Genomic DNA, 25,971 nt, shown 5'->3' on the forward strand with positions numbered 1-25,971 from the left:
AGTTTACCTTTGGTTGACAAATCATGGCCTAGGATGTTGCTTCTCACCCCATCTTTGCAACCACGGCAGTTGCAGGCAGCACCATGTTAAACCCTTAGGAGTGCTGGAGTGGTGCTGTTTCCTCAGTGCTGGTCGTTTCATGCCAGCTCAGACTCCTGCAGACTTTTCCGTGTTCTCTCTTTGTACAGTAAGCAACTTGAAGGGAAATGGTTTGCACTTCAATCTTAATGAATAATCAAGTGTTAGGGGTTTTATTCTTGACCTTGCATTGTCCTTATATAACTGATGAACTTGCATGTTGTTTTGACCCATTGAAAATGAGACGGGAGTATTGTGAAGTTGCCAACATGACCAAATAGCCTGTATGACACAAGGCTGTAAGACTTGGCCAGTTATTTCTTGTTTGAATGAAAAAAATCTTCTAAGAACACAAAACCAAACTCCAATACAAACATTTTCAGTAACAAAAAGTCCTTCTATAACCACTAGTAAATTGTTCCTGGGCTCCATTATCATTATTGTTTTAAACAGCATTGGTATATCAAATGTGAATGTAAATATTATGTTGTAAATTAAGAGCGGGAGGAAAAAATTGCAGTATTGAAATGAAGCTGGCTGCTCACTTTGGAAGGGTGTATGAACACTCCAGCTCTGGAGAGGTGCATTAATCTAATCAAGATGCTTGGAGTGAGAATTTTGACAGAGTTAAATAGCAGATTATTCTGCACGCTTGGAAGCCTCTGTTGCTTACTTAGATGGCAAGACACAGGACGAGCTGAACCGTGAACCTGAACTAACATCATGACTCCAAATACTATTAATTTCAGGGTTTTTTTTCCTTCATCTTTTTAGTTTTACCTTCTTTTTTGGACAATATACAAGATGTTAAATGTAGCTTTGAATTACTTTGTTTATCTTTACAGATATTCAGGTGTACATAAATAATTGTTCTTCCACAGATCATTGTTATCTTGATGCTTATTCCAGTCTAAATTGTCAAAGTTGAAGGAAGACAGCTCTGGTAGTCCTATTCCCCGCTGTCAGGGGAGGATGCTTTCCTTCACCACCTTGCTGAGTGTTTGCTTCAGCTGAGTTTTAAATCTGAAAATCATCAGGGTACAACCAAGAAACTGCTCAAGGGTTTTGTTAATCTTCTTGACATAGTGGGTTTTTTTCCCATCAAATTCAGCTCTGCTTTTACTTTCTTTTACCCAGCTCTGCTTTTACTTTTATTCATTTCTGCTTTTTACTTTTCTTTTATCATTTTAAGATACCTCTGAGGTATTAACAAAGGGGAACTGAAGCCCAAGAAACTCAGGGCATTGCAGGCAGGCTGGGGTGGAGCAAGGTGTTAAATACAAGCCCTGCCTGTGAAATGAATTAAATGCTTTAAATATTCCATATTTACACTTCAGGTTATTTTTGTGGTGTGATACTGAGTATGCTTTTGATTGGCTTGGAAATAACTACTATATTCATCTCAGAGATGCTGTTGTCCTTGTTGAAGTCCCACTTGCTGAGCATGGCACTTGGAGACAGTAAGAGTCTTTATTTTCCTTAAACTGGGAAAAGACTTCTAGTTCCTACAGAAATAAAAGTCCTGAAGCACATACTGTATTTTTTGCACGTACTGTATTTCACTCTGAAAACTGCAGCATTTTCTGTCTCTGTTGTGGTGCTTAGGTGTTTGATCCATCACAGCAAAAGTGATGTGGCATGTCCTTAAATTGTCCTTTGTCTCCATGGCTGTTAGTTCTGTTTCCTTCAGCGGAACTGAGGAGTTAGCACAATCTTAACAGCAAGTTTTCCTAAACGGCCAGTTGACTGTAGGTAAGGTATAGGAGTGTCTGCCTCAAAATCTGTGCTGTTGTCGTATCTATGTGACTCTTCTCAGATCGAGTTGTTTTCCAAAAATCTGCCAATACTTAAAATCCATTCTGTGAATCTGAAAAAGAGTAAAAGATTTCTCTTGTTGTTGGCTTACTAATAAGACTAAATTAGCTCTGCCTTGGTTCCTGTTTTATATTCGTCTAAAATAAAACTTGGAATGTTTTGCTATTAATACACTATTTTTTCTTTGATAAGTTGGAGTCTAAGATGTTGAAAATGTAATATTTAAAATCCGTTCCAAGGCTGCAATTCTGTGGTCTCTCGTGGAATCAGTATGAGAAGGTGGATATTCCTGAAATCAAATTAGGATTTATCATTTCAAACGGAATGATAAGAAAGCTGATGAGGAATGATTAAAGTGTGGCTGCTGAGTTGCAGGTGACACCCCATCCTCCTCTGGTAGTTGGCTTAGAGAAGGGGTGACAGCCTTGGGCAGTGCAAGGCCAAGCTGAGCAGTGCCCATCTCTTCCTTCATGCTTATCATAAAATGTCTTTCTGCAGCACAGCTGTGCCTGAAAGAGGCTCTTAGTGCCTCAGCTCTGGTATTTCTGTCTCAACAACACCGTACAGATAGGTATAGCTCTCAGTGCAACACTGGTGTTCCTGTCTGTAAGAACCTCAAAAGTTAAGCAATTTAAATTTGACCATGTTTTCTTTGGGACTTACCTCTTTATCCCACAGTCAATTTGGAAGTCTTGGTGTTATAAAAAAAACAATGCATACTTCTCCACTTTCATGAAAATCTTTGTTTTCTTTTAACAGATAAACAATCAGATATTGTATGGAAGAAGTCATCAGAACGCTTCTGCAATCATTAAGACTGCCCCATCAAAGGTCAAGCTAGTTTTCATACGGTAAGAACAGTTCTCATCAAAATACTTGTTTGCGCTTTAGCCTATTACATTACATATTTACATATTTAGCCTGTTTTGAAAATGCTGAACTTGCTCAGTTCTCTTTGAAGTGAAATAAACCTTTTCCTTAACTTTTCTTCTCGGAACAGTTGAAGAGTTCTCCTTAATAATGTAAAAAAAAATAAAAATCTAATGGAATGGAATGCCTATTTTAGCGGTGTCTGCTGAAGACTTGAGCTGTCCCTGTTGGGCTTGAGAGTGCTCTGATAAGAGCTTCTTCCACCACAACTTTCTAAAGTGCTTTAGTTTGCTTCTTCCAGGACGAAGAAAGGGTGGGCAGCTTGCTTCACCCAGACTGCCAGAAGAGAGTGAAAATGGTGCAAGGACTTGGGGTTGGAGAGGGGGCTGATGTGAGAGGAGCAGGCAAGTGTGGGTGGAGTACATGGAGCATGGACTGGGTGGATGTGTGAGAGATAGCTTTGTATGGGCATAACAAGAGGATTTATTCATACAGAGGGGGAACCTGACTTTGGCAAGGAGCACTGGGATGGCTTCTGTAGGAGGGAATATACTAAAACCTTTCATCTGCATAAGAATTACTTTTGGGCATCTTTTCTTCTACTCCAAGCATGAAAATTTTTCCTCTTTGTATGTGAATTAAGGACATCTCCATGTATTCACTCTGTAGTTCAGGAAGTGTTACTCTTCTCACCCTGGGCAGGAGGTCTGGGAAGAAGCTGCCTCTTTCTCAGAACTCATACATGCTTGGAATTTCATAAATGCATCTATTTCAGCTGTGACTTTCATTGGGCACTTACCCCCATGCCATTTTATAATGTGGTCTTCCCACCAACTTATACCTCATACTTGATATTGTTTTACATTCTTCTCTCACACACAGCTTACCTGTGAACAATGTAATAATCTGTGGGTGAATGCATATAAATGTGTACATTTACTTGCATGGTTCTGTCTGGTAGAGCATACACAGAAATGATGGAAGAGCAGCATTAATGCAGTGAAGAATGAGTTGCTATACTTGGCAGCGTAGAGGATCTGGAGGAGATTAATGATCTTGCCTGCAGCTCCCGTGTTACTTTCCCCAGCTATTGAAAATTAAACGTCATGTACAACAACTCACTCACCATTACTTAATTGCATGTGGAAAATGTGTCTGGTTGGAAGCTCCAGAGGCAGAACCACAACTTAGGAAGCCAAAACCCAGGGCTGTCAGGCAGCGGGGAGAGCGTGGGCTTCTTGCAGCCTGCCCTGCTGCACGAGCCCCGTGGCTGGCTGCAGAGCACTTCTGTCCACAGAGGTGCAACAAAGGGTGCCTGTTAGGTCCAGTCACCCATGGACTGTAAATCCTCGGTGCATATTTTGTATCGTGTTTAAGATATAAAGGCCATGTAAATTCTTAGTCCTGATTCCCCTTTTCAGATTGTCTGTGTAGAAGTGGATTTCAGGGCAAAAAGTTGTCTTAATGTTCATAATCAATAGATATTGGTAATACAATTAAATAATTCTTGTTTCTGTCTCTAGAGTTTAAAAAAAAAAAAAAGTTTGTATTTTTAAATGCTGCTGCTGAGTTTGTAAACTTCTATCTTCATGCATCCCAAGAGCATGCATCTTGTCACCGCTCTTGGCCCTACGTTAGAGTACACTGACAACTGATGGGTCTGTTCGCTTGACACAAGCACCCATTTGAACAGCAATGAAAAGAAAATCTCCCACTGAGAGAATGTCATTAGTAACTAGAGCACTGGTTCTAACGCAGGGAGAAAACCGGTGTCATCCTTTTTTTGATGGATGGTCAGCTTCTCATAGTAAAGGGGGTGTTTCAGAATTTTAGCAAACCCAAATTAAATTGTCTCTCTTAAAGGTGAATCTTAAGGAGAAATGAGAATAATTTTCTCATGCAAACTATATTCCATGAGCCCATTAAATCTTGGTGCTTCCCATTCCTACATCTTAAACCACAAAGCCACTGGATTTGGTTGACTGAAAACACAAACCAAAAGGCTGTGCTGGTCCTAGAAGTCTTGACTGTCACAGTTTAGTAGAAGTTTTATCTTGCTTTACCATCTTATTTTAAAACTATAATCTAAAACTCGGGATATTGTAATGCCACTACTTAATGCATTGTGGTGCCAGCTGTAGTAAATAAGAGCAGCAACAGTCATCTTGAATCTCCATCCATCTCTCTTACATGCATGTGCAATAGCTTTTCCAGCTGAGAACAAAGCGCTGAGTGTAGCAGACTCAGCTCTCCTGGTAAGTTTGCTGCCTGACTGATTTCAGATATGTTCTTCTGAGCTCTAATGATGTGGAAAGAGCAGGATACCGTTACATTTGTTATGCTTTGAAAATGAGGAGGAGCCAGTTGCAACAGAAATGCTACTTTCTTCCTCCTGAGTGGTTACCGGTGTGACTTCTTTTAAAGGTAAAAGGTGCGTAGCATAATGTAGCCAAAACACATCCTGGAGCACACAGCAAGAAGGGGCCACAGCTCACCGTAGCAAAATAACAAGTACTGCAGAAGTTATGAGAGAAGTGGATTTGGTCCTCATGTGCATGAAGATACTCTAATTTCACTGGTGAAAGGCCTGAATAGGCTATAGTTTTCCAGAAACATATCATTCTTCAGCCTAAAAATTCCTGCATGCCTGACTGAACTGACCTAGGACATAAAAGCAAAACTGGTGGGACTTGGACTGTTACTGAAAAGTGCCCTCTTTGATATCCTGAGGCCTTATTTTCCTCAGATGAGGGATGCTCAGCGATAAGCATGCTGCTTTTCACTTTGAAGCAGGAAACAGCATCAAGGTTTTCCTATTTCTGGTGTTTTGGTTCATGTGCAGGGCAGAGGGATGTTTCCATGAACTCTAATCAGTTATGAAAGAAGCCCAGAAATTCCTGGGCACAGAAAAGCCTTTCTGTGAGAACTGTAATAAATAACATTAAATGACTTGGATTTTGTTGCACCCAAATTTTTTTTTTGTAGGAAAAAATAAAGAATAGAATGTGTCCTCAGCCTTTTTGACTTTTTACTAAAATCCTAACTTACTGTCTGCACTATAAAAATCTTTTCACACTTTTTTTATACCCAGGTAGTGTTACAATTGCATTCCCGCCCTTTCCTGCAGTTTTTGCTGATGAGACATAGTGCAGTAAGTGTTGTGAGAATCATAGACGTCCCCTTATATATATATGAGGGCTTCTCACTCTGGTTTATGAGCATCTTTTCCTCAATTAAGCTGAGGATGATTATTTAAAACAGTTGATTTTGGCCAGATTCCAAAATATAGGTCTTAACACAGCACTGTTTCCCAGTGGTCTCATTAATTACATGAGCTTGTAATAGCATCTAAAAGATTTGCAGCTATAGTGTCACTTTTTTTTTCATTCAGTGCATCTTGTGCTTTGTGGCCTTCTACAGTAAGTAATTTGAAGGCGTTTAACCTGCTCTCCCAGTTTATCAAACAAACAAAGCAATTGCCCAAGCACAGCAAGATTTTCCTGAGATGAAATGGCTCAGTCCAAGTGCTTCCTTTGATTAGTGTCCAGTCACATTTTATCTGACCTCAAAATCTTACAGCTGCTGCATTAACTTCCAAGCTACTGTGGCAAATATGGGTTGTCCTTTTGATTTCTGGATATCAGAAATAAATAATAATTTGATTGCAGCTTTCCAAGGTGTATAAAGGAGTCTTGCTATGGAAGTGCTAGTGGAAGTCAGTGGCACATGGGCATGTAAGGGTCTTGATTGCCTTTTGAAATTCTTGATCTGAGTCTCCAACAACAGGAATTAGCCAGGTAGTAATCTGAGAAAGGGACTTGCTTCTTGCAGGAGTCTCTGTGCCCTGGTTCCCAAAATAGAATAGGTTTTGTATCCATTATGGGTTTTGTTCATGCATTGTAAGTCCATCCTTTAAAGATACATAATAAAACAATATAATTAGATTTTACATCTGTAGTAGGAAATCCAGTTTATATCAGAATGCTCTTTTACAGTGAGAATTTTATGATTCAGCAAATTCAGTGTTTCTTCCATGCTCAATTAACTGCCTTTAATCTGTTTTGGTGCTTCAGTGTTGGTATAATAAGCAGATCAAATATAGTTTGAATGCTTAAATTGAAGTGAATGTCCCTGATTTCAAACCATCATCCCATTGTGTTCAGTTCTGTGATTCATTCTTTGGTATACCTTTATTCCTTAAAAGAAAATTGTCTTGTGCTGTGATGAAACATGAGAAATTCTTTAAGTACTGTAGGATTTTGCTTGTTTAAACACCATCTGCCAGCTGTCCAGAGTCGTCCTACCACACTGCAGTCGTTCGTTCCATAATCATTGCTTTCCGGTGATGGGATTGTACTTCTGAGTGAAGCCCACAAACCTCTGTCACCTAACCCCTTCTTCCATTTTTAAGTATAATGGTAAAGACTAATCTCTTGTTATTTGTGGTGATGTGCAAAGGAGAAAAATCCTTTTACTCTTGAGGATTGATAAAGTGAAGGCAGTGGCTGGGTTGGTCAGTTGTCCGTGCTGTGACTCCATTGCTGTGACTTTGTCACTGAGTCTTTGCTCTTCTGTTGGAGCCTCTGTAAGTAACATTGTATGGTATATGCCAGAGTCTCAAATACTGTCATGCTTTAGAAATTATTTTTGCTTTAAGTTTGTTCTAGCTTACATAATTGGTCATATTATAACAGTATAAACTCTGGTTTTACTTGCTTTGATTGTTTAGGTTCTTTCATGTGGGAAAGCTTTAAAAATAAGCTCTTGCCAGACACTGTGCGTGCAAGTTTGAACTTTTCCTGTTTTCCTCAGAGCTGTTTCCTCCTTGCTGTCATACACATGTGGGAACAAGTGCACGGTTGAGGAAGTTAAGTAATTTGGTCTCTTTCAAACCTTTGATGACCTAAGCTGCAGTTTATATGAACATTAGTTGTTCATTTAAAATATCTGTATGCATTTGGCTCTCACATAGTCGGGAGTTGATGGAGGGGAAATGGAGAACAAGACTGTTCTTGCTGTTAGTAGGAGAGATTTTTCAAGAAGATGCATAATACAGAGGTCTTGCCTTGACCCAGCTGACAGAAAAATATAGCATGCCTTTTCAGTGTGCAGCATTTCTGCAGCTCCTCTTTTCCAAAGGAACTTCTAGAGGGAAAATGGTAAAATAAAGATGAGAAAATATGAGATCCTGACCTGATTTTATTTTTTTTTTTTTTTTTTTTAGAAAAAGCAGGATATGGGCAATATGCAGATCTGTTCCAACTAAGATGTCATGCAACTGCATGCAAGCTACTGGGTTTTTCTCCTGATTCTTGATGTGCTTTGTATTCCCCAAAAGCATCCACAACCCCTTACAAAGCTGTTGTCAAATGACCTTTTAGTGTTGATGAACTGTGCAGTTGCAGATAGTTTGGCAGGAGGTTCATCTCCCTTAGTTTAGACATCTAGAGGTCATCTGGATTTTCCTGATTAGTGAACAGTTGTCAGGAGCCTCCAAAGAGCAATTCAGTTCATCTTGTCCTAATGTAGGTCATTTAGATGTGGGGATGAATTGCCTTTCCAAGTGGATCTGGTTTGGGATTTGTCTTGATGTTGCATGGATCATAGAAGTTCAGACACTGTCTGAGACAAGATGCTCTGCTTTAGGCAGGTAATGAATCTCATTCAGCATGCTCAATAAGGATTTTCTTAGCATTGCGTGACAGTAAGCTTATGCCGTCACAAACCTGAGACATAAGAGTAAGTAAAATAGAAAATGTCCTGAAAGGAAGGCAGGGAACCCGAATTCAAGAATTACAAGTCTGAGGTTGATGAACAAATGGAGAAAAAAACAAGCCTGAATTTGGCTGAGGCTGTGACTTCTGGTTATCGTCTTTAGAAAGATAAGTTTCTGAACATTTCATAGACCATCCCAGCTGTGTGCGACGTTCCTCCAAAGAGCCAGAGGCAGCTTTCTGATACGTGCAGCACAGCCTTGCAGATCAGCCTAGCTGAAGCCTTACAGCACTCAACTTTAAGTTCCCCTCAGGCTTAATTTCTGCAATGTGGAATGAGTAATCCCTTTAGATTTATATTTGCATATTGCTCTCTTTAGGCTCCTTTTGTGCCAAGTGTTTATGCTAGTTAATTATTAGTCAATAATAACTGTATTTGTCTTTACTTAAGCTTCACATCTCCCCCTTCATCAGAGGTGCAGTTGTTAGATGGCGCAAAGCACTAGAGGTTCAATTTGGTCAGTGAGAAAGGAAGGGGAATTTCCAGGGGTCCTACTTAGACCAGAAAGAAAGTAAACTGTAGTAAAGTATGGCAATCTCTAATCAAGTAAATCTGAAAGGGTATGAGCTTTATTAAAATTTGAAGAGTCTTTGCCACTTATATATTGCTTTGATATCACTTCCCGTGACATTTGCAGCGAGGAAGGCTTCTTATTTCTTCAGTATCGAGCCACAGTTAGTGCTGTTGGTACAAGCAATAGGCACTCTAACCTCCAAGCAGATCGAATTCCTGTTTTCACTCAAACTCATCCTGCGAGGTTAGAAGCAATAAAAGTATTTCTGGAAGGAGTGATGAATTCCTTCCCTATTCAGTTTATATGTAGCTGATGAAATATAAACAGCTCTCAGGTGCACGAGCTCAGCAAGGAGGTGGGCCGCTGTCCCAGTGTCTTATACAAACCAGTATAAGATCGGGAACACGAGCAGTGGATGTGTATCATTTTTGCAGATAATGGAGGGGGAGCATCTGAGCCTCCCTGCTGTATAAATTGAATTGTGTGTTGCTTTGGCCCTGAGATTATGAAACCGTGTCTTAACTGCAAAGGGTTTAGACATCTTAACCAATATTGAGCACTGGTAACAGGGAACAGCTTTCTCAGAGGTGGTTATGTAGCAACTATTGGCAAGTACATTGAATGCTTATTTGCAGTCACTGTAATTTGAATATGATGTTCAGACTTCTAAGCTGTCTGCTCCTGCATCAAAAGAAAATGATTGCTCCTTTCAGTTGTAAATAAATTCATGTTTTAGTTGAGGACACTTATGGAAGTGGAGAGCAAAAAGAGCAATTTATTATTAGATCTGTCACTTTAAAATATGTTCCCACTTTGATTCTACTTTGAAGCATTCTCCTTTGAAGCAGCATTAAAGTATTTAAATATGTACGAGTCCTAGCAGGGGGAGATTACAAGTTGTGACACTTCGTAACCTTGGGGGTTTTTATTTTTCGCATTTTTTTTTTCCAGGGAATTACTGTAAGTGTTTTTTTATTGCTTGGAATAAAAATGGCCATCTATTTAAAACTGCATAAAGATGTTTTTCCAGTGACTGGAAAAAAAAACTTGTTATGTGTATATATATATATGAAGTAGAAGCTCGTTTGTATAATTAATTACACCCCACTTTATCATGCAGATCATGAAGCTTCTGTCTAGCAATTTTTAGAATATTTTTTGCAAAGGCTTACACATACCTTGTTAGTTTCAAGTTTGCTCCTAATTGCAAGGTATGCAGCACACGCTGTAAGCTACAGAAGTGTTGTTAGTTTTCATGCTGTTTGTGCCTCGTATAAACTATTGTCAGAAAATTCTCTGCAGTCAAGTAAAAATTGCCACGTCTCTCAGACATCTTACATTTGCTGATTTATAGGTTAGAAAAGCAACATAATTAAATCAATGTCTCATGAAGATAAGAGGAGGAAAAAACATCCTTGCTTTATATGACTTGCAAGGTAAAATGCATTTGGAAACTGTGAAACGCTTAAGAAATTCACGGGCTCAATTCTGCACATTCCTCAGATTTCTGTCTTGGCCCCGTGCGCCCGTGTTTCTGCATCGCTGGCCGCCCTGGTTCTGATCTTAGCTTGCTTTCTGACTCTTGCAAGGCTTTGAGCAGGGCCTAGAGGAGAGGCTGGGAGCAAGTACAAAAATAAGCAGCACAGAACCAGTTCCTTTGAATTGTGTGGCTGTTTGGTTGAAGATAAGTAAATGAATTCACCAACCTTTGCCTGCAGGACTTAAAATTTCAAATGCCTGTGACTGAATTTCCCATACGCTTCTCTGCTGAGAACTATTGTTTTACAGTGTTGTCTCTCAGTGATCCGAACATGCTGGCTTCGTGTGTTTAACTCTTGAGGGATACAGTGAGACTTTTTTTGTTCAGGCACTTCTGTAAAATGTTTCTAAACACATACTAGTCTAATATTTTATTCCAGAAACTAAAGAGGAAAGAATTCTGCTTGTGTTACAGTAACCTGGAAGGCGGTACGTAGGACCAGAAATCAAACCCAGAAGACCCACTGTATGAGAAGTCATGTCCTTTCGCCTCAAGATCTCTGTCTGCAAAGCAGCAGTATTACTGATTCCTCCTCTGTCATGTTTTGGCGAGCGGAGGCTGTGTGACAGTACTGAAACTTTAGCAAAAAGGGGTTTGCATCACGTTCCTGGCTTCTGTGTTTTATGAGAGTTGTTTACCCCCAAAATAAAGAGCTGCATCAGTACAGTTTTTGAAGCAAAATTTTGAGTTTGGTTGTTTTTTTGTTTTTGTTTTTTTTTTTTATGCCTCAGATTTACCTTCAACATCACTGAAGTCTTATTTTACTTGGTTCGGTTTTACAGAGGCCAAAAAAATGCAGAGCTGATTCCACAAGCCAAATGATTTTAAATGGCAGTTGAGAAAGAACGTTAGTAAGGCAGAATACTATTTAATAAAAAAAAAAAAAAAAAAAGCTTTTGGAAGTTACAAAGTAATCAGATGTCCAGATGTCAGTTTAGGAATGTATTTTAAAGAGGATAGAGGAAAATATGCCATACATAATAAGAATCTTTGAAAAATAATGCACTTTATATATAGGGGGAATCAATGTTCATCTGTTTTCTTCTCCCTGCATTGTATAAAAATTCTTCCAAGGTTTTACATTGAATCTTTTAGAAAAGACCACAGCAAATATCAACAAAAAAGAAAAAGCAATCTATTGTAGTAAAGCAGGTATTATATTTCAGTAATGTGAATGTTAGGTGATAAACAAGCTGTTTACAATTGTAGACACTATTAGAAGAGGCTAACGAAATGTTAGCATGTCTGTTGATGTGTAGGGACCATAAACTCCAACTGTATCCTCTGATAATCTACATGAAATTAGGTTTCTAAAGAATGTGATGGCAGTATGTCCCAGATGAAACTACTGTGGTCCCAAGAAGGGATGTAATCTGTTCACTAACAAAGAACAGAAGCAAAAATTAAGTGCTTTTCTAAGCTCTAAATTCTGGTAAGAAACAGCTAATTTTTATGCTAGTAAGAGTATTTTCTTAATGGGCAAAACAAACTCAAAAGAAAAGTTTGACTGTTATGCTTGAGCGTGTAATATGTTATTTGTTTTACAGAAGTGAAGATGCAGTCAATCAGATGGCTGTTACTCCTTTCCCATTACCTTCCAGCTCCCACTCTTCTATTGAGGTAAGGTTTATGGGTTGTTTTTTTTAATTAGGGATTGCTAAATTAGATGGATTATCATAATTAGCAGTTCATTATAAATTCGTGCACCTTGTCTAATTAAACCTGAATCATAAAATGCCTTGGATAGGAACTTGACCTAACAGACATACTTTCCCCTGTCTCTTCTTTATTGATTTCATCATTACTGAAAGGGCTGACGTGGCATTAGTGACAGGTATTAAACAGGTTATTGCTATACAGGTGGAAGAAAAGTCTCCAAATGAAAACCTTGCCATCTCCTATTCTGCTCCTTTTTCAGCTGGTTAGAGTAGTCATGGTGAGGATCTTTTGCCTGGAACATGGATATCCTCCTACAGAAGAGAAATGAGTGTTTTTCAGGAGAAAGCTCCCACCTTTCAAGTTTCTTTTCTCTCAGAATACCCTCCTATCAGCATCTCTAAAAATGAAGTAGGGATGACCAGCAACTAGCTATAGTAAAAGTGGTCACTGTGTTTATGGTTTGCATTACAAGAGCCCCTTGAGACAATCCCAGCCTGAGAGCCCTGCACCACCACTTTGTCCTGTGCCCCAGCATCGGACTCCCTCACTCCTGCTCAGTTTTTTCCTGCAGGCGCAGATGATGGCTGTTTAAGCAGTGAGCTCTAGTACACACTGTTGTAGCACACAGTGCAAAAACTTCCTCAGTATGGTAATGTTACCAGTGTTTTTCTTCATTATGGTTGCTATCTCAGCCCCAGTGTAGGCTGATTGCTCTCTTGTGCACCATGAATCTCTGCAGTGTCACCACATTGTTATCATTTTGACATCTCGATATGGTGTAACTAAATTTTCTAGATAAAATACATGCTTAGCCTTGCTGTTGCTTTTTAATTCTATTTCTATTTGAGCTAATAAAGCACAAGATGTTTTATAATTCAATTGGGGTTTGGTCTTGCCTTGAATTGATAAATTCATGTGCATTGAATTCCTGGTATTTCAATAAGCATTACTGTGATCCCACAGCACTAGTCCATGCTAGGTACCGCTGGATGGATCTCCTGTTCACACGCTTGCTATTGCTTTCCAGATTATACTACCACTGATGGCTACTTCCATGCAGGCGTAGAGCTGTACTGTGCAAGAGCTGCTTAGTTTTTGTTTGGATCTGAGTCATTTTTGGACAGTCCTTTTGGCTTTTCGTTCTCTCTCCTGTAAAAGCAGCGTGTCCCAGGTGCAGCTGGTGGATTGCAAATTACTCTACAATTTACAGAGCCCAAGTTAATTTTATTTTTGTTGACTCTCTAATACCTGTATTTGTTCCCAGCTTTGCTTAATATTTGTGTCTTCAGGATGAACCACAAAGCTTTGTTAAGGCACATTCTGTGCAAGGGTCAAATAACTGTAATTAGACTCTACCAGCATGTGGAAACCAAAGCGCTCAGCTTCATGTGCAATGTTTGCCTTTAGAGGTAGATGTTTGTGGGTTGAGTTTCAAGCATTAATGGCAAGATCTTATTATTTACATTGTGTCTGTTTTATAAGTAAATGCAGGTTTTGACTTCTAGCTAGTATCTTTTTATTATATAAAATAAATGTAACCAAAAGATACTACTGTTATATAGAAACTTATATTGCTTTCCTTTGTCAGCTACTCCTGTCTTTAAATAAAGCAAATCAAAACTGACTGTGCATTATATCTTGAAATTATATCTTCAAATATCTTTGAAATACCAAATAAATATTTAACATTGTGTGTTAGTTACACTGTGCAGGAAACTCGTCAGATCACATTAAATAGCCTGGCTAGTGTAACAGAATACCAGGGTGCCATAGTTACCACGTACTGTTGTGTCAATTTTCTTCATCTTGTCTCTTTATCTTCATAAGGTATTTTAATATGGAAGGTGATAAACAGTAAATATGCCTTAAAACAGAGTCTTGCTTCATTGCATGGAGTTCCAGGACAGGATAGGAATGGGTTGTGGTGTAATACTGTGGGCAAGCCACCAGAAGCAAAGTCTATTAAATATTAATTACTGTAAAATATCTGTTTCATATCTGTTTTTAAAAAGTTTCATTCATCAGAAAGCCACAGAATGAGGTATTTTGTTGCAATACTGAATATACTGAATAGAATGAGCCTTTGTACAAATGCAGAGGTACTTTACCCACTCAAGTGACCATCAAGACATTTGCGTAATTCTCATTGTGCACTTAAATGTAAATTGCCTAATGAAAATTCAGAAACAATTTTGCTTCTAGGACTGCAGATCTTGAAATTTGATTTGTTACACAATAGTCTTATTTTGTTTTGCAAGAGAGAACAGCTCCAAGTTCGGATCAAAGGCTTAAGTGTATTAAAACTATTTTAAAACAAAGTAAATCAAAATACTAGATCAAAAATCTTTTCAGATTTGGGACCTTAGTGGTTTCAAAAAAGGAAGGAGAATTAACATGTTAAATTTTGCATGTAACCGAATTAACGATACTCTAAATTCTAACAATGTTTTCCCTGAAAAGGTGCCATTCCTTTAATGTGCTGAGCATGCATGAGACCCTCCCTCCCAACAGAAGTCTGGAGAAGGCGTCTTAATACAAACTCAACAGTTTTCAGCTGATAGGGATTAGTATGGCCTTGAAAGTTGACCCAGATCTGCACCTAAGTGCTCGTATTGGGCTACCCTGATAAATAAGTGCTAGTATTGGACTGCCTCGGGGTACTTCGGGCCAGCCAAGTGGAGACCAAGGTGTGTCTTTCTAAACTTGTACCGCTTATTTGTCTCCTGACATTAGGATGCTTTAATTGTGGATCTTTTTACTTTTTCATGCTGCTACTTGTTTAATAAAAACAAAAGAAAAGGTAAAATTGTCTAATTTTTTTCTTGAGCTATTACAGGGATCATAGCTGTGTTTAAAAACTGTTATCAATCCTTTCTGCCAGGATCACGGTGGCACTGAACCTGCAAGCAGCGAAGAAGACCCGAATTTGGAAGTTCTCATGAAGAGTTTGACTGATGAGGAATCCAAAAAAGCTGTAAGTGACTTAAAGCAATATTTAATGATGATTAGAGCTTAGGAGATGGAGGCTCATTGGCTTGCTTTGTTTGCTCTCTGCCTTTGTGTTGGAGTATTACAGAACACTTTTGTCAAATAATATCCAGTACATGTAAGAGCAGAATCAAGCTCTTAGCTTCACATATGTAGGCTGTTTTCATGAACTAAGCAGTCAGTAAAATTTGTTAAAATATTGAGATAAGAGTTTTTATGTAGCATTTTGGCCCTCTCAAGTTCTTTCTCAGTGAGGGGATTGAGTTTCCACTCTTGCCATCCATGTGTGGCAAACTTCAGAAAAAAAGCGTGGTCTGTAAATCATATTCTTATTTATATTCATAGCTCCATAAATTCTAAGGCCAAAATGTCTATTATCATAATCTAGTCTTGCCTCCTGAATAACATAGCTATAGAGTTACTCTCAGTAATTTCTACATCAAGCCCATAACTTCTGGTTTAATGTGGTACTGTCAGTGTACACTGTAATAAATACTGAGCTTCTCATTGATACAGATGGAGTTTTTTGTTTTTTAATATGTCCAGACTGTGCATTATCAGAAATCTGAAAGTCCTTCAGGGTGCAGCTCTAATGTCTTTTTCTAGACTCTGTATTAAATGTTTAAAATGGAAAGCTGCTAAACATGCTGAAGGGTGACTAACCTAGAGGTACATAAAATTTGCTGAGACAGTCTTTTTGTCCAACAGCCTATTCCTTTTTCAAGGAGTGCATTGGCCAAGGCTTGCTGTGCATGCACAGTGTCTGTGTGCTGTCCTCAGCTAAGGAAACCTGACATTTCTGGATTTATTTTTTTCCTTAGATGCCTTCTTCTTGCTCCATTGTGTCTTTTACAAAGAGTGTCCTGGGTTTTGCAGATAGAAATTTTGAGTATACATAATGTTCTATAGCTAGTAAATATTTAATGAGTCTGTGAACTCCAAGAGTTAGGAAGTGTTATGTGCTAATCAAGCATCAGGGTTAACCACCCATGTAAAATGGATTGGTTTACATTCCTAATGGATTATGAAAAAATTGGATTATTTGTATTTGGTAGCCTTGTGCAGAATCTTCCTTTGATGTGCTGGAATATAAATGAATCAGACTTTTATTGAATGTATTCACAGGTGCAATTCACCTGCTTTTATTGCTGTTCTTTCTCAACTTGGCAAACTTTTGAGGGATTACAAGTTAATATGAAAAATTGCTCATAGACTGAAGTGGATAGAATATATATAAAATGTATTGTACAAAACTGAACTCTTGGTGTAGGATATTGTGCAGTGCAGCTTTTTGAAAGGTACTAGAGGAAGCATGAATTTAATGGGGAAGAAAAAAATTTGCAGCAGTCCAAGATAGGTGTAGAGGGAAGATGCTGCTGCAGCAGGGAACCCAGAATATATTGGCAGCTTCTTTTCAAACTGGAAGCAAAAAAGAAGGGAACTGTGGAGCCAAAGGGTAGTAGTTACAGTATTTTAGACCAAAAGGTTAAAAAAAATAAAAAGGTAAAGCGTTGGTGGTAAGAAGAGACAAAGGCATGGATTTGGTGAGAGCCTCTAGATAAGGAGAACATCAGTATAGTACTTAGGGGTTTTTTTTCCCACTTTTACCAAGTTATCTCATCTTTCCACTTAAATTGTTCGTGTAACAGCAACCGGCTGATGCAATTTACTTTTTACCTTTGGAATTCAAAGCACTTTATCCAGCAGGCCAGTATTATTAGCCCCACTGAGGCACAGAGGGGAAGCAACCTGGTCCCAGGTCACTGGCGAGACCAGGAGGCAGTGAGTGCGTCGCTTCTGGCTGCTGGGTAGGACATTTGCTTAGAGGTGACTTACTAATTTTTCCATTAAATAAATAGATACTGAGAAGTTGCAGGCTAGGAGGTGGATTTAGAAAAGTATTCAAATGCCTATAGATCCAACTGCTCGTTATAATGCCTTCAGTTGGGCCAACCCTTGGTTTAGAGGCATAAATGGGTGAGAAATAGTGGCAAAAGCCAGTTTCATAATCTCAGAGTTTTCTTTCAATCAGGATTTTAACACTACGTGGCAAATATTTCTAAGTAAACCTTATTTTTGTAAATGCTGATGGCTGTGATCAGTCCCTTCTGACCGGAAGGAAATGGGTTTGTAGTGGTATTGACTTTAAGACTTCGACTTTGCAGCACAGCACAAGACAGCTCATTATTTTGAGGAAGAGAGGTTTCTATTGCAGTCTTTTAATGACTGTTGAGGCAAAAGGACACAGTACCTTGTTTTTCATAGCATGATGGTTGCTACTAGAGCCTAATGCTACTTCACAGTTATTGAATTTCTCAGTCATGTCAGGAGAAATCAGGAATGTAAAAGTCAACAAGTAAGATCAAGTTCACTGAGTAAATAAAAAGTATGTGCTTATCAGCAGAGATCTTCCACAAGTATGTACAGCTCAAAGCACAGGCAGGATGTATTACCAAGTGACAGCTGTAGTAAAAAAAAAAAAAAAAAAAATTAAAAATTCACATAATTATCCATTTGTTGCTGATAAATTTGTCATTCCCAAGATACTTTTTGTTGTCACTTCATCACTTTATATTTTTTAAAGTTATATAATGGACATCATTGTAGACTCGGATGATAAGAGAGGGGAAAGAAAACAACTTTATTTCTGAACTGGAGCCAGTGGAAGTGTTAGGCAAAGTCTGCATGCTTACTTGCTGAGGTTTGAGGTGGCCTGATTGAAGGTTGTGGTTTTCTGAGGACTGTAGCTATCTTGCTTTCTATAAGGTGTCATTGGAAAAGAGTAGATATACGGGGCTTTGAGATGCTCTCGAAACTTTTAACTTTACAAAGGTGAAAATGGCTTGAGCGGTCGTTGTGTGTGCTCTGAAGCATCTTACATCATTAGCGTCCTGGCAGAGCGTGTACCTAATTCAGTGTCTGGTAGGTGGGATAATTAAACTGATGTTTGGTATGTGAGAATGGATTCGTTTTCCTTAAAAGATCTGAATTTGGGACAATAATCTGTTTTCACCGCAAACAGAAAACATGTCCCTGTAACACTGGCAAAGAGGAGGGGCTTCATAACAATTATTTTGGATACATTTGAGAGAATTGAGTTAGCTTAAAACAGTTGGGTGGCAGGCTTTTGACAAATGCTGGGTGTACAATTCAGTGCTTGAGGGGCTGGAAATCTTTTTATTTTGTTCGGGTAACTAGCGTAGTCTGAGTTAAATGGAGAAGATTAGAAAGATTTAAAGGTGATACTTGGTGCTTACTTGATTTGCAAGATGAAGTTTCAGATTTTAGTCACAAATCAGAATGAAAAATGGAAGTATGAAATAATTTTTCATTGCTCTTTAAAACAATCTCTCATAAAATGACAAATCTGTCTTCCCGTTTCTCCCCTGACACCTCTGAGAATACAATGAGATCACCACTTTATCTTTCTTCTTGTTATCCATTTGGATGATAGTTACAGTTGTACAGTTACAGCAAGCTTGGAGAAAAATGCGGGGGGAAAAAAAAAAATAAATCCTGTGGGGCTTGGCATGATTTAACATAATAAAACTCTAGGAAACAAGGCCAGTATTTTCAAGTTTGGTTGCCTAAAATTTTTTCATTTTTTTTTTTAATGTGTGAATTGTCATCTTAATTAGAAATTCTTTTGAGATGCAGAATATCTCTGTTTTCTTTTGAAGTTGGTACTCAGATTTACTGAAAACTAGGCCTGTTTATCAGGTTTTTTTTAACATAGGGTAAGATAACTAACTAATGCTGTGATTAAAGTGGCCTAAGTTTGGCGAAGAGCTAACAAGGAGAGGACACTGTAACTGTCTGAAAGCACTTGCAGGAGTAGGAGAGAAAAAGTCGTTTTTATTGTATTGCAAGGATATGGAAAGAAATGAGGATACAGGGGTCTGGGATTGAAGTGCCATTGTTTGAGATATTTATAATGAGGCTGGATGATGCATTTTAAGCAGTTCCTTTATTTAAGATCTGGCAGCACGCTCAGTGCTGCTGAGGACTACTGAAGAAGGGAGGGGGAAGGAGAGAACAGATGACTTTGAGCCCCTTCCTGCTGTAGGCACCCAAGGGTCTGTACAGCTACGTGCGTGCTAGGGGCTCGGCACACACACACACACACACACACACACACACACACACACACACTTTGGAGCAGGATTGCTGTCCTGGTCGCCCCAGAGAAAGCGCTTCCTCCTTCTTTAGAGCTTCATATTGCTCAGGAACAATATAGACCGTGTGTGGTAATGTCCTCCCCTTCCTTACATTGTGTGTCTCCAGAACTGTTGGGTATGTTTTTAATAATTCCTGATATTCCCGGTATTCATACTAGCTTTTCCTCTTTCAAGTTCTGGGCTTCGGCTTTGTGTTGTGCTACAAATGTACACAAAGAAATATCACTGTGTTTGCCTGGGATCATCATTCTGAGTTTTGACGGATATTTTATTTAAGGTAATGAGGCATTTTCAATACACCTGGCTTTCTTTTTTGACTTTTTAGGATGTGAAATGTAAAGCTGACAAACCAGTGGTGGTGGATCAGCAGGAAATGGAGGAGCAGCTCTCTGAAAATGTATGTGTGTTTATGTTAACTGATAAGGGGGGAGTTACGGAGGCCTGATCTAGTTGAAGATTGAATGATTTATGGGAGGAAGGGGTTAACTGGGGAGACATTAAAAGCATTTTCTTGGTGGAAACTTAAAAATGTACTTGCTTCTCTTTAAGTATGTGGAAAGAGTCACACAGGCTAATGTCAAGGACATTCTTTGCTGTTTAAAAATAAAGCAAAACAAAACAAAAACCAAACCCACATTATTTGGTATGAGAGGCACAACTGAGAAAGGTGAAGCCCTGTCCCTGACTTCCGTCATGAGCATTTCTGGAAGCACAGTTATCCAGTCATCCTTATTTTCCATTTACTTATGAAGATAAAATTTTCAGTTCATATATGCTTATTGCTTGTTTCTCCTCTGTTGATTCAGTGGATACGTACGTAAGGTACGATAATCAACAACTAATGATAATGTCCACATAGCATGCCTTTCTGTGATTGATAACTGATCTCTTTTGCTTCTGCTTTGCTTTTAGGTCCTCAACCAGACCAAACAATCCAAATCTTCAACGAAAGTACCAGTCAATTTACAGGAGATACCCCTGGTGCCAGCACCTACTTATCTTTCTCCAGAGGCAGAAGTCACCAGCCGTAGTATGAATCAGTTATTTTTTTCCACCAATATGGTGTATATTTAGTACCCTAACCCAGGATGGCTTTTTTTCTTTTTTTTTTTTTTTCCAGATAACTTTTGCTGAGATTTTTTTCTTTGAACATCTAATGATCTATTTGAAGTTACTTTATAAAGTATATTTTTCTCTCTTCTTAGAATTTTTGAGAGCTTGAAGGTGTCTTTGCTTGTTTTTCTTGACTTCTATGTACAAAGGTGTTGTTCCTCTTTTTAATTAAAATAGGAGGAAAGGCAATGTGGGGCATCCCATGCATTCCATGGTGCTGGAACACAGCCTTATCTGTCCTGAATGGAATGCACCTTGCCGTCGTGAACTGAATTGTATAGGTTATAACTGAATTTTACTTCCAGAATTTGAGTCCTTCTAATTTAGAGACTTTAGAAGTGACTCAGAGTAGTCTTCTAGTTCCGTTTCGATCAGTAAAGATGAAGAACAAAACGCAAGAATTTAGTTGCTCTCATATGATTCCCTTGATGGTTTTCATTTTCTTATTGCATAGTGTGACTGACTTCTTTACCTTTTCATGTTCTTAGGTGTCTTTCCACCTCCGTTGCCTGTGGATCCGGCAACATGTCCTATAGTTCCAGGGCAGGAGATGACTATAGAGATATCTAAGGGTCGGTCAGGCCTAGGACTCAGCATCGTCGGGGGGAAAGACACTCCACTGGTGAGTTTCTGTTAAGCTAATATTTACTGTCTCTGTTAAAGAATAGGAGACAACGAAAACATAGAAACTAATGATGCTATTAATCTCTGATTACTCTAATGAATTCTTCAGTGCAGGGAAGAGAAACCAGCAACTACAATCTCCAATAACAAACTGATAATTTTTCCTTGTCTCAGATCAAGTGTTTTCTGTCCTTGTTTATATTGAAAGGTTTGTGTTTCAGTTATGCTTTCTGCTATAGTCAAAGTTTACAAATTTGTATTCTTTTTTTAACCATCTAACCATTGTGAATTAAGCGTTTCAAGCAGGTAAGTTACAAGAGTGATTGGACTAGAAATTAATGTCACAGAGGTAAAGCTACTTCAGCAAGGTTAACACCTCCACCTTAAGAACGTAAATGCTTAGTAGCTGTTTAAACAAACTGTGATTTATGTCCCTGCCAGCAAAAGCCCTTGCTGAGCACAGGTAAATCAAAGGTAATCTTTTATTGTTTTCTGTGTCCTTCTGCTTAATCTTGCTCTTCGCTATGCTGTTTTTAAAAAAGTTATCTTCAGCTAAATTAAAATGTATCAGTTCAAGTGTAAACTCAGCAACTTAGTTATGCTAAACCCTTCTCTGCCTCTGCTGCTGCTATTTCCACCTCACTTCCCATTTAAGAGATGCTATGTTACAGTATAACAGAATGTCAGACTGCGGGTTTTTTTAATGTCAAATTCAGTTCTTTCAGTAGTGTGCTGCAGAGGTGTCTTTACTGGGTTCTCCTGAATCCCCTGCTGCAGAGACACTAAGGCAATAGAGCTGCACTGTTACATGCAGTTGTTCCCAAAAATACCATGGTGGTGCATCATTAATCAATGAAGAGCTGTGAGTGTCAGCAGCTACAGACAGTTGCAATGTAATAATCCTTTTCCAGACCAAGAAAAAAGAAGGAAAACAACTGGAGGAAGTTGAAAGGAAAAATAAAGTTTTGTTATGCAAAATATAGGCTGTATCTTTTACAGTATTAAAGCTGAAATTGGAAAAGGTTCTGCTTTTGGTCCCATTTATCCAAGTCTCCAATTATGTCGAGTTTGGATGAATTGCTCTGTTTCGCATGGAGATAGGTCTGAGTTATGCTGAAGGCTTAAATCAGCCTGTATGGTTTTCACTCTGTCCAGCCATGCACTGTTTTGTACCCAGTCCATTTTTTGTCAAACTGCTCAGTATTGAGTAAATTCAAATAAGAAGTTCAGCATTAGTCATCTTTCTGCTTTTTCATTTAACTGGAATTTGGAAATAATACATGGCAGTCTGTCAGACGCAATCTGGTACATGTCTTTCATGAAATTCTAATATAAATAAATGAAAATTATAAATACCTGCTTTACAGAGCAGATGAGAAGAATGCAAAGGATTTTATTCTTTAAATTGAGTAAATGGTTTTGGTTAAGTATTATACTTCCATTGGTTTATTCATTAAAGTGTCCTCCTAGAAATTTATTTTAAAAATCTATGCCCTTGATTGCAGTAACTGAAATTCAGGAACAGAGGGAGGTCCGACTTCCCACATATCTGATCCCTGCATTACAGTCCCTATGAAAATGATTCCCTGCTTCTTTTCCTATTTCAGAATCTGCTTATTTAAAGGCAAGCAATGTTGTTTCATAGGAAGTGAGATGCTTTTGTGAAACCACAGTCTAATCTGATCACTTAGCACGTGCAGAGACCCTCTCTGGGATTCTCTGTAACTTGCTGGTCAAAAACAGTGTGTGCAAACCCTTCTCCTCAAAGCAGGTGGCCAGGGTTGTGTCTTTAGCTGGTGGGATCACCATCTCACTGTCTACTTTGTACTACTGATCTCTCCCAGATTATTTTGTTGTGTTCCTTTTTTGCCATGAAGTCAGAAAACCTTTTGTCAAAGAGTTGAAATGAAGTTCACAGAACATAATGAGGAGGAGTAAAAGAAAATACTACTCAGGACGATAGGGAAGTTTCTGTCTTTCTGAGTTTTGTGGATTAGAGAGGAAATACAGCAAAATGGGTACATGGAGCTGAGCGATGTGTCTTGTCCTGCTCTGTCATTTGTTTTTAACTTAGTTATATAGATGGACATCTTCTGTATTTTAAAAAAGGAAAAATAAGTTGACTTACAGCTTCACTGGTTATGTATATGTTATGTTCATAAGCCATAGAAGTTCATCAGTTCTGAAGGTCTCATTGTGTGGTGGAAATTGTGTATCTAAGACCCACTGTTTTCTGCAGTGCAAAGAAATTAAAATGAAGCTATAGTTGGCTTCAGCAGTTTGGGTTTGGTTTTTTAACTATTTTTGAAATGGGAATTGTCAGAACAAAGTCAGAAGGAATGAGAATAGCACCATTTGTAGCCTGTCTCTGCAAGCATGAAGCAGGGATGCTGTCTTTCATACTCATAGTTCACGTGGCGCACAGAGACGATAGAGGTGAGATGCCCTGATGGGACCATGGAAACATGCTCCATCGGGAATGGGAAAAGGCTTGGCAGAGTAGGGGCGAATCTGCAGGAGCAGTGTCTGAGTGCTCTACAGCTGCAGAGACTTTAACCTCTTTGTCCTCTGAGAAAGCAAGGCACGAACACCCATTTCTTCCTCTTTTTTTCTACTGGGATATCTATTTCATACTGCACAGGTGTGTAACTGCCTAGGAAATGATGAAGGACATGAACCCCAGTTCCTAGGATCTCAGAAATAATTTATCAGTATGAGGGATATAGGGAGGCTGCTCCTCAGTAGAACTTGTCAAATCTAAGGTGGCCGTAAGGGCCTTGTCTATGTGGTATTAAAATGCACTTGATCTAAAAATGCTGAACTGAGTGCTCATAGTCAACATCGATGGCACAGCAGCAGCTCACATGCGATGCGAGAGCTCACTTCAGAATATTTTAGATCTTTCTTAAACACATGATGTACAGTCCCAGGTTTTGGAATAATAAATCTGGTAGCCCGCTAAGGGGACGCACTGCTTCCAAATGAAATATAAGGTGCAACTTTTAAGTCATAACCTTAAGAATCTCATCAGAAATCACCAAGTGGAGACTTGAAAAATACAGCCTGTGAGCAGGGAGGTTAATCTGTTCAGGAGGTTGGAAAGTGATGTCTTAACTCGTGTGAAATGGGTTTTGTTGTGAAGACGACCATCCCATTAAACTTTCAAACTCTTCCAAGTTGCATATATTAGAAGCAAGGACTGTGGCTGTGTGCTTAGGGGAGTGGGAGAGCACTACCTGGAAAGACATGGTTGTAGAAAAGGCAGGGGGAAGGAGGGATTGTCCTTGAGAGTTGTCTTCATGTTGTTGATCTTTAGACTGCTGTAGCCCTTAAGCAGTCCTGCTTCATTTTATTCTAAGGGTTGATGCTTATTTTTATTTTTTCTTCACTGTCTTTTGTTTCACCTTCCCATGTGCCCCTGAGAGAACACAACACATGGCCTCTGCTTTAAAGCAATTAAACTGCAGAGTGGAGCTGGCTGAAGTACAGGACTTTCAATTTGGGAGAATATATATATATTTTTTTTTTTTTTTTGGTTGTAGTCCAATCAAACTTGTAAAAGTAACGTCAGAGTGGGAATTTAAAAAAAAAAAAAAATAAAATTAGAAGTGTTTTCAGAAACATCCCAAAACAAGTTTTGAGGCCCTGACTTTGCTCCCCAGGACACCGTCCTGCCCTCTCATCCCCCTGGTTGCCGAATATAAATGCTTGTCAGCTCCACCACTGCTAATAGCAGCCATAAACCTGACAGGGGTGTCCTTGTCACCTGGCAGCTGCCCGTGCCCCCAGAACCGCTCCAGCCGCGGGACTCCCGCCCGGGATTCCTGAGCGCGACAGACCTGCTGGGGCAACGCCTGCGCTGCAAACCCCCGCGCGCCGGGCAGGACGCTGGCGCGTGGGGCTGCCAGCTCCGAGCCCGGACAAGCTGGGGCTCTCGGGTGGATGGGGAATTTCAGCTTTCAGAGCTGGGCGTTCACGGCTGCCAGCCGGTGTTGGCACGGCCAGCCGGCTCGTGGCTGGGGACCGCGTGGGCCCGGGGCGAGTAACTGGCCCTGCAGGATGCAGGAATGGTGGCAGCAGATCGTCCAGTTGTTCACCATGAATTTAGGAAATGCTCTTCAGTTGTTCTGCTTTTGATTCATTGCATTCTGCATCCGTTGTTTCAAGGCAAATAATTTAGTTTCAAGTAACAGACTTTTTCATCTGAAACAGTTTTGCCAGAAAGTTGCTATGAGGTTTTCTTCTTAAATTGTCTGAGAACAGGGCATCGAGGAATTGTTTAAAAAAAAGTATCCTGGTACTCCTCCAGATGGCATGTGGGGTTAAATCATCCGAGCCCCATTATCACCCCTGAGTGAGTGAATACTGTGATGTCTGGTCCAGTTAGCAACTTGCAATGAGCCATTTTCTATAAAACAGGATTGTCAATTTACAAGGATTTTATTCTTGGCAGTACATGGAAAAAGCATCGCTCTAAGATACAAACATTTTCTTAGTAGGTGGGAGCATTGTTTTGCTTCCAGCTGAATAATTTAGTAATGGTTGAGTTGATTACTCATAGTTATTGACTCTATATTTGCTGCCTGGGTGATTAAGACGCTCAGACCTGCCGGAGGGGATTCAGCAGTTTCAAGGCCGGTGGAGGCTGGTGCAGGGACATTCCCCCCAGGCAGAGTTAGAAAACCCTGGGAGGGGAGGAGAGCACAGGGACTCAGCTGCAGCTTGAAATCACAGTTAAGTACTGAAGAGGAACCTACAATATAAAAGAAAAAAAGATTGCAGGAGTGGTAACCTAGGGGCTCTTTAGAGGTGGAGTA

At 39.3% G+C, this 25,971-nt stretch overlaps 1 protein-coding gene across 4 annotated transcripts in view; it reads left to right on the forward strand.

Moving 5' to 3' along the window:
* PATJ (PATJ crumbs cell polarity complex component) overlaps positions 1 to 25,971 on the forward strand; it is a 154,955-nt gene that overhangs the window by 98,448 nt on the left and 30,536 nt on the right. For all 4 annotated transcript variants that reach the window (XM_042806676.1, XM_042806695.1, XM_042806687.1 and 1 more), the window contains exons 29-34: positions 2,653 to 2,744; positions 12,140 to 12,212; positions 15,133 to 15,225; positions 19,743 to 19,814; positions 20,330 to 20,447; positions 21,019 to 21,152. In XM_042806676.1, the coding sequence (XP_042662610.1) occupies positions 2,653 to 2,744; positions 12,140 to 12,212; positions 15,133 to 15,225; positions 19,743 to 19,814; positions 20,330 to 20,447; positions 21,019 to 21,152 (582 nt within the window). The remainder of the gene's footprint in view (positions 1 to 2,652; positions 2,745 to 12,139; positions 12,213 to 15,132; positions 15,226 to 19,742; positions 19,815 to 20,329; positions 20,448 to 21,018; positions 21,153 to 25,971) is intronic.

Source organism: Tyto alba, unplaced genomic scaffold (genome assembly GCF_018691265.1).
Source record: "Tyto alba isolate M040663 unplaced genomic scaffold, T.alba_DEE_v4.0 Super-Scaffold_1000006, whole genome shotgun sequence".
Classification (NCBI taxonomy): Eukaryota; Metazoa; Chordata; class Aves; order Strigiformes; family Tytonidae; genus Tyto; species Tyto alba.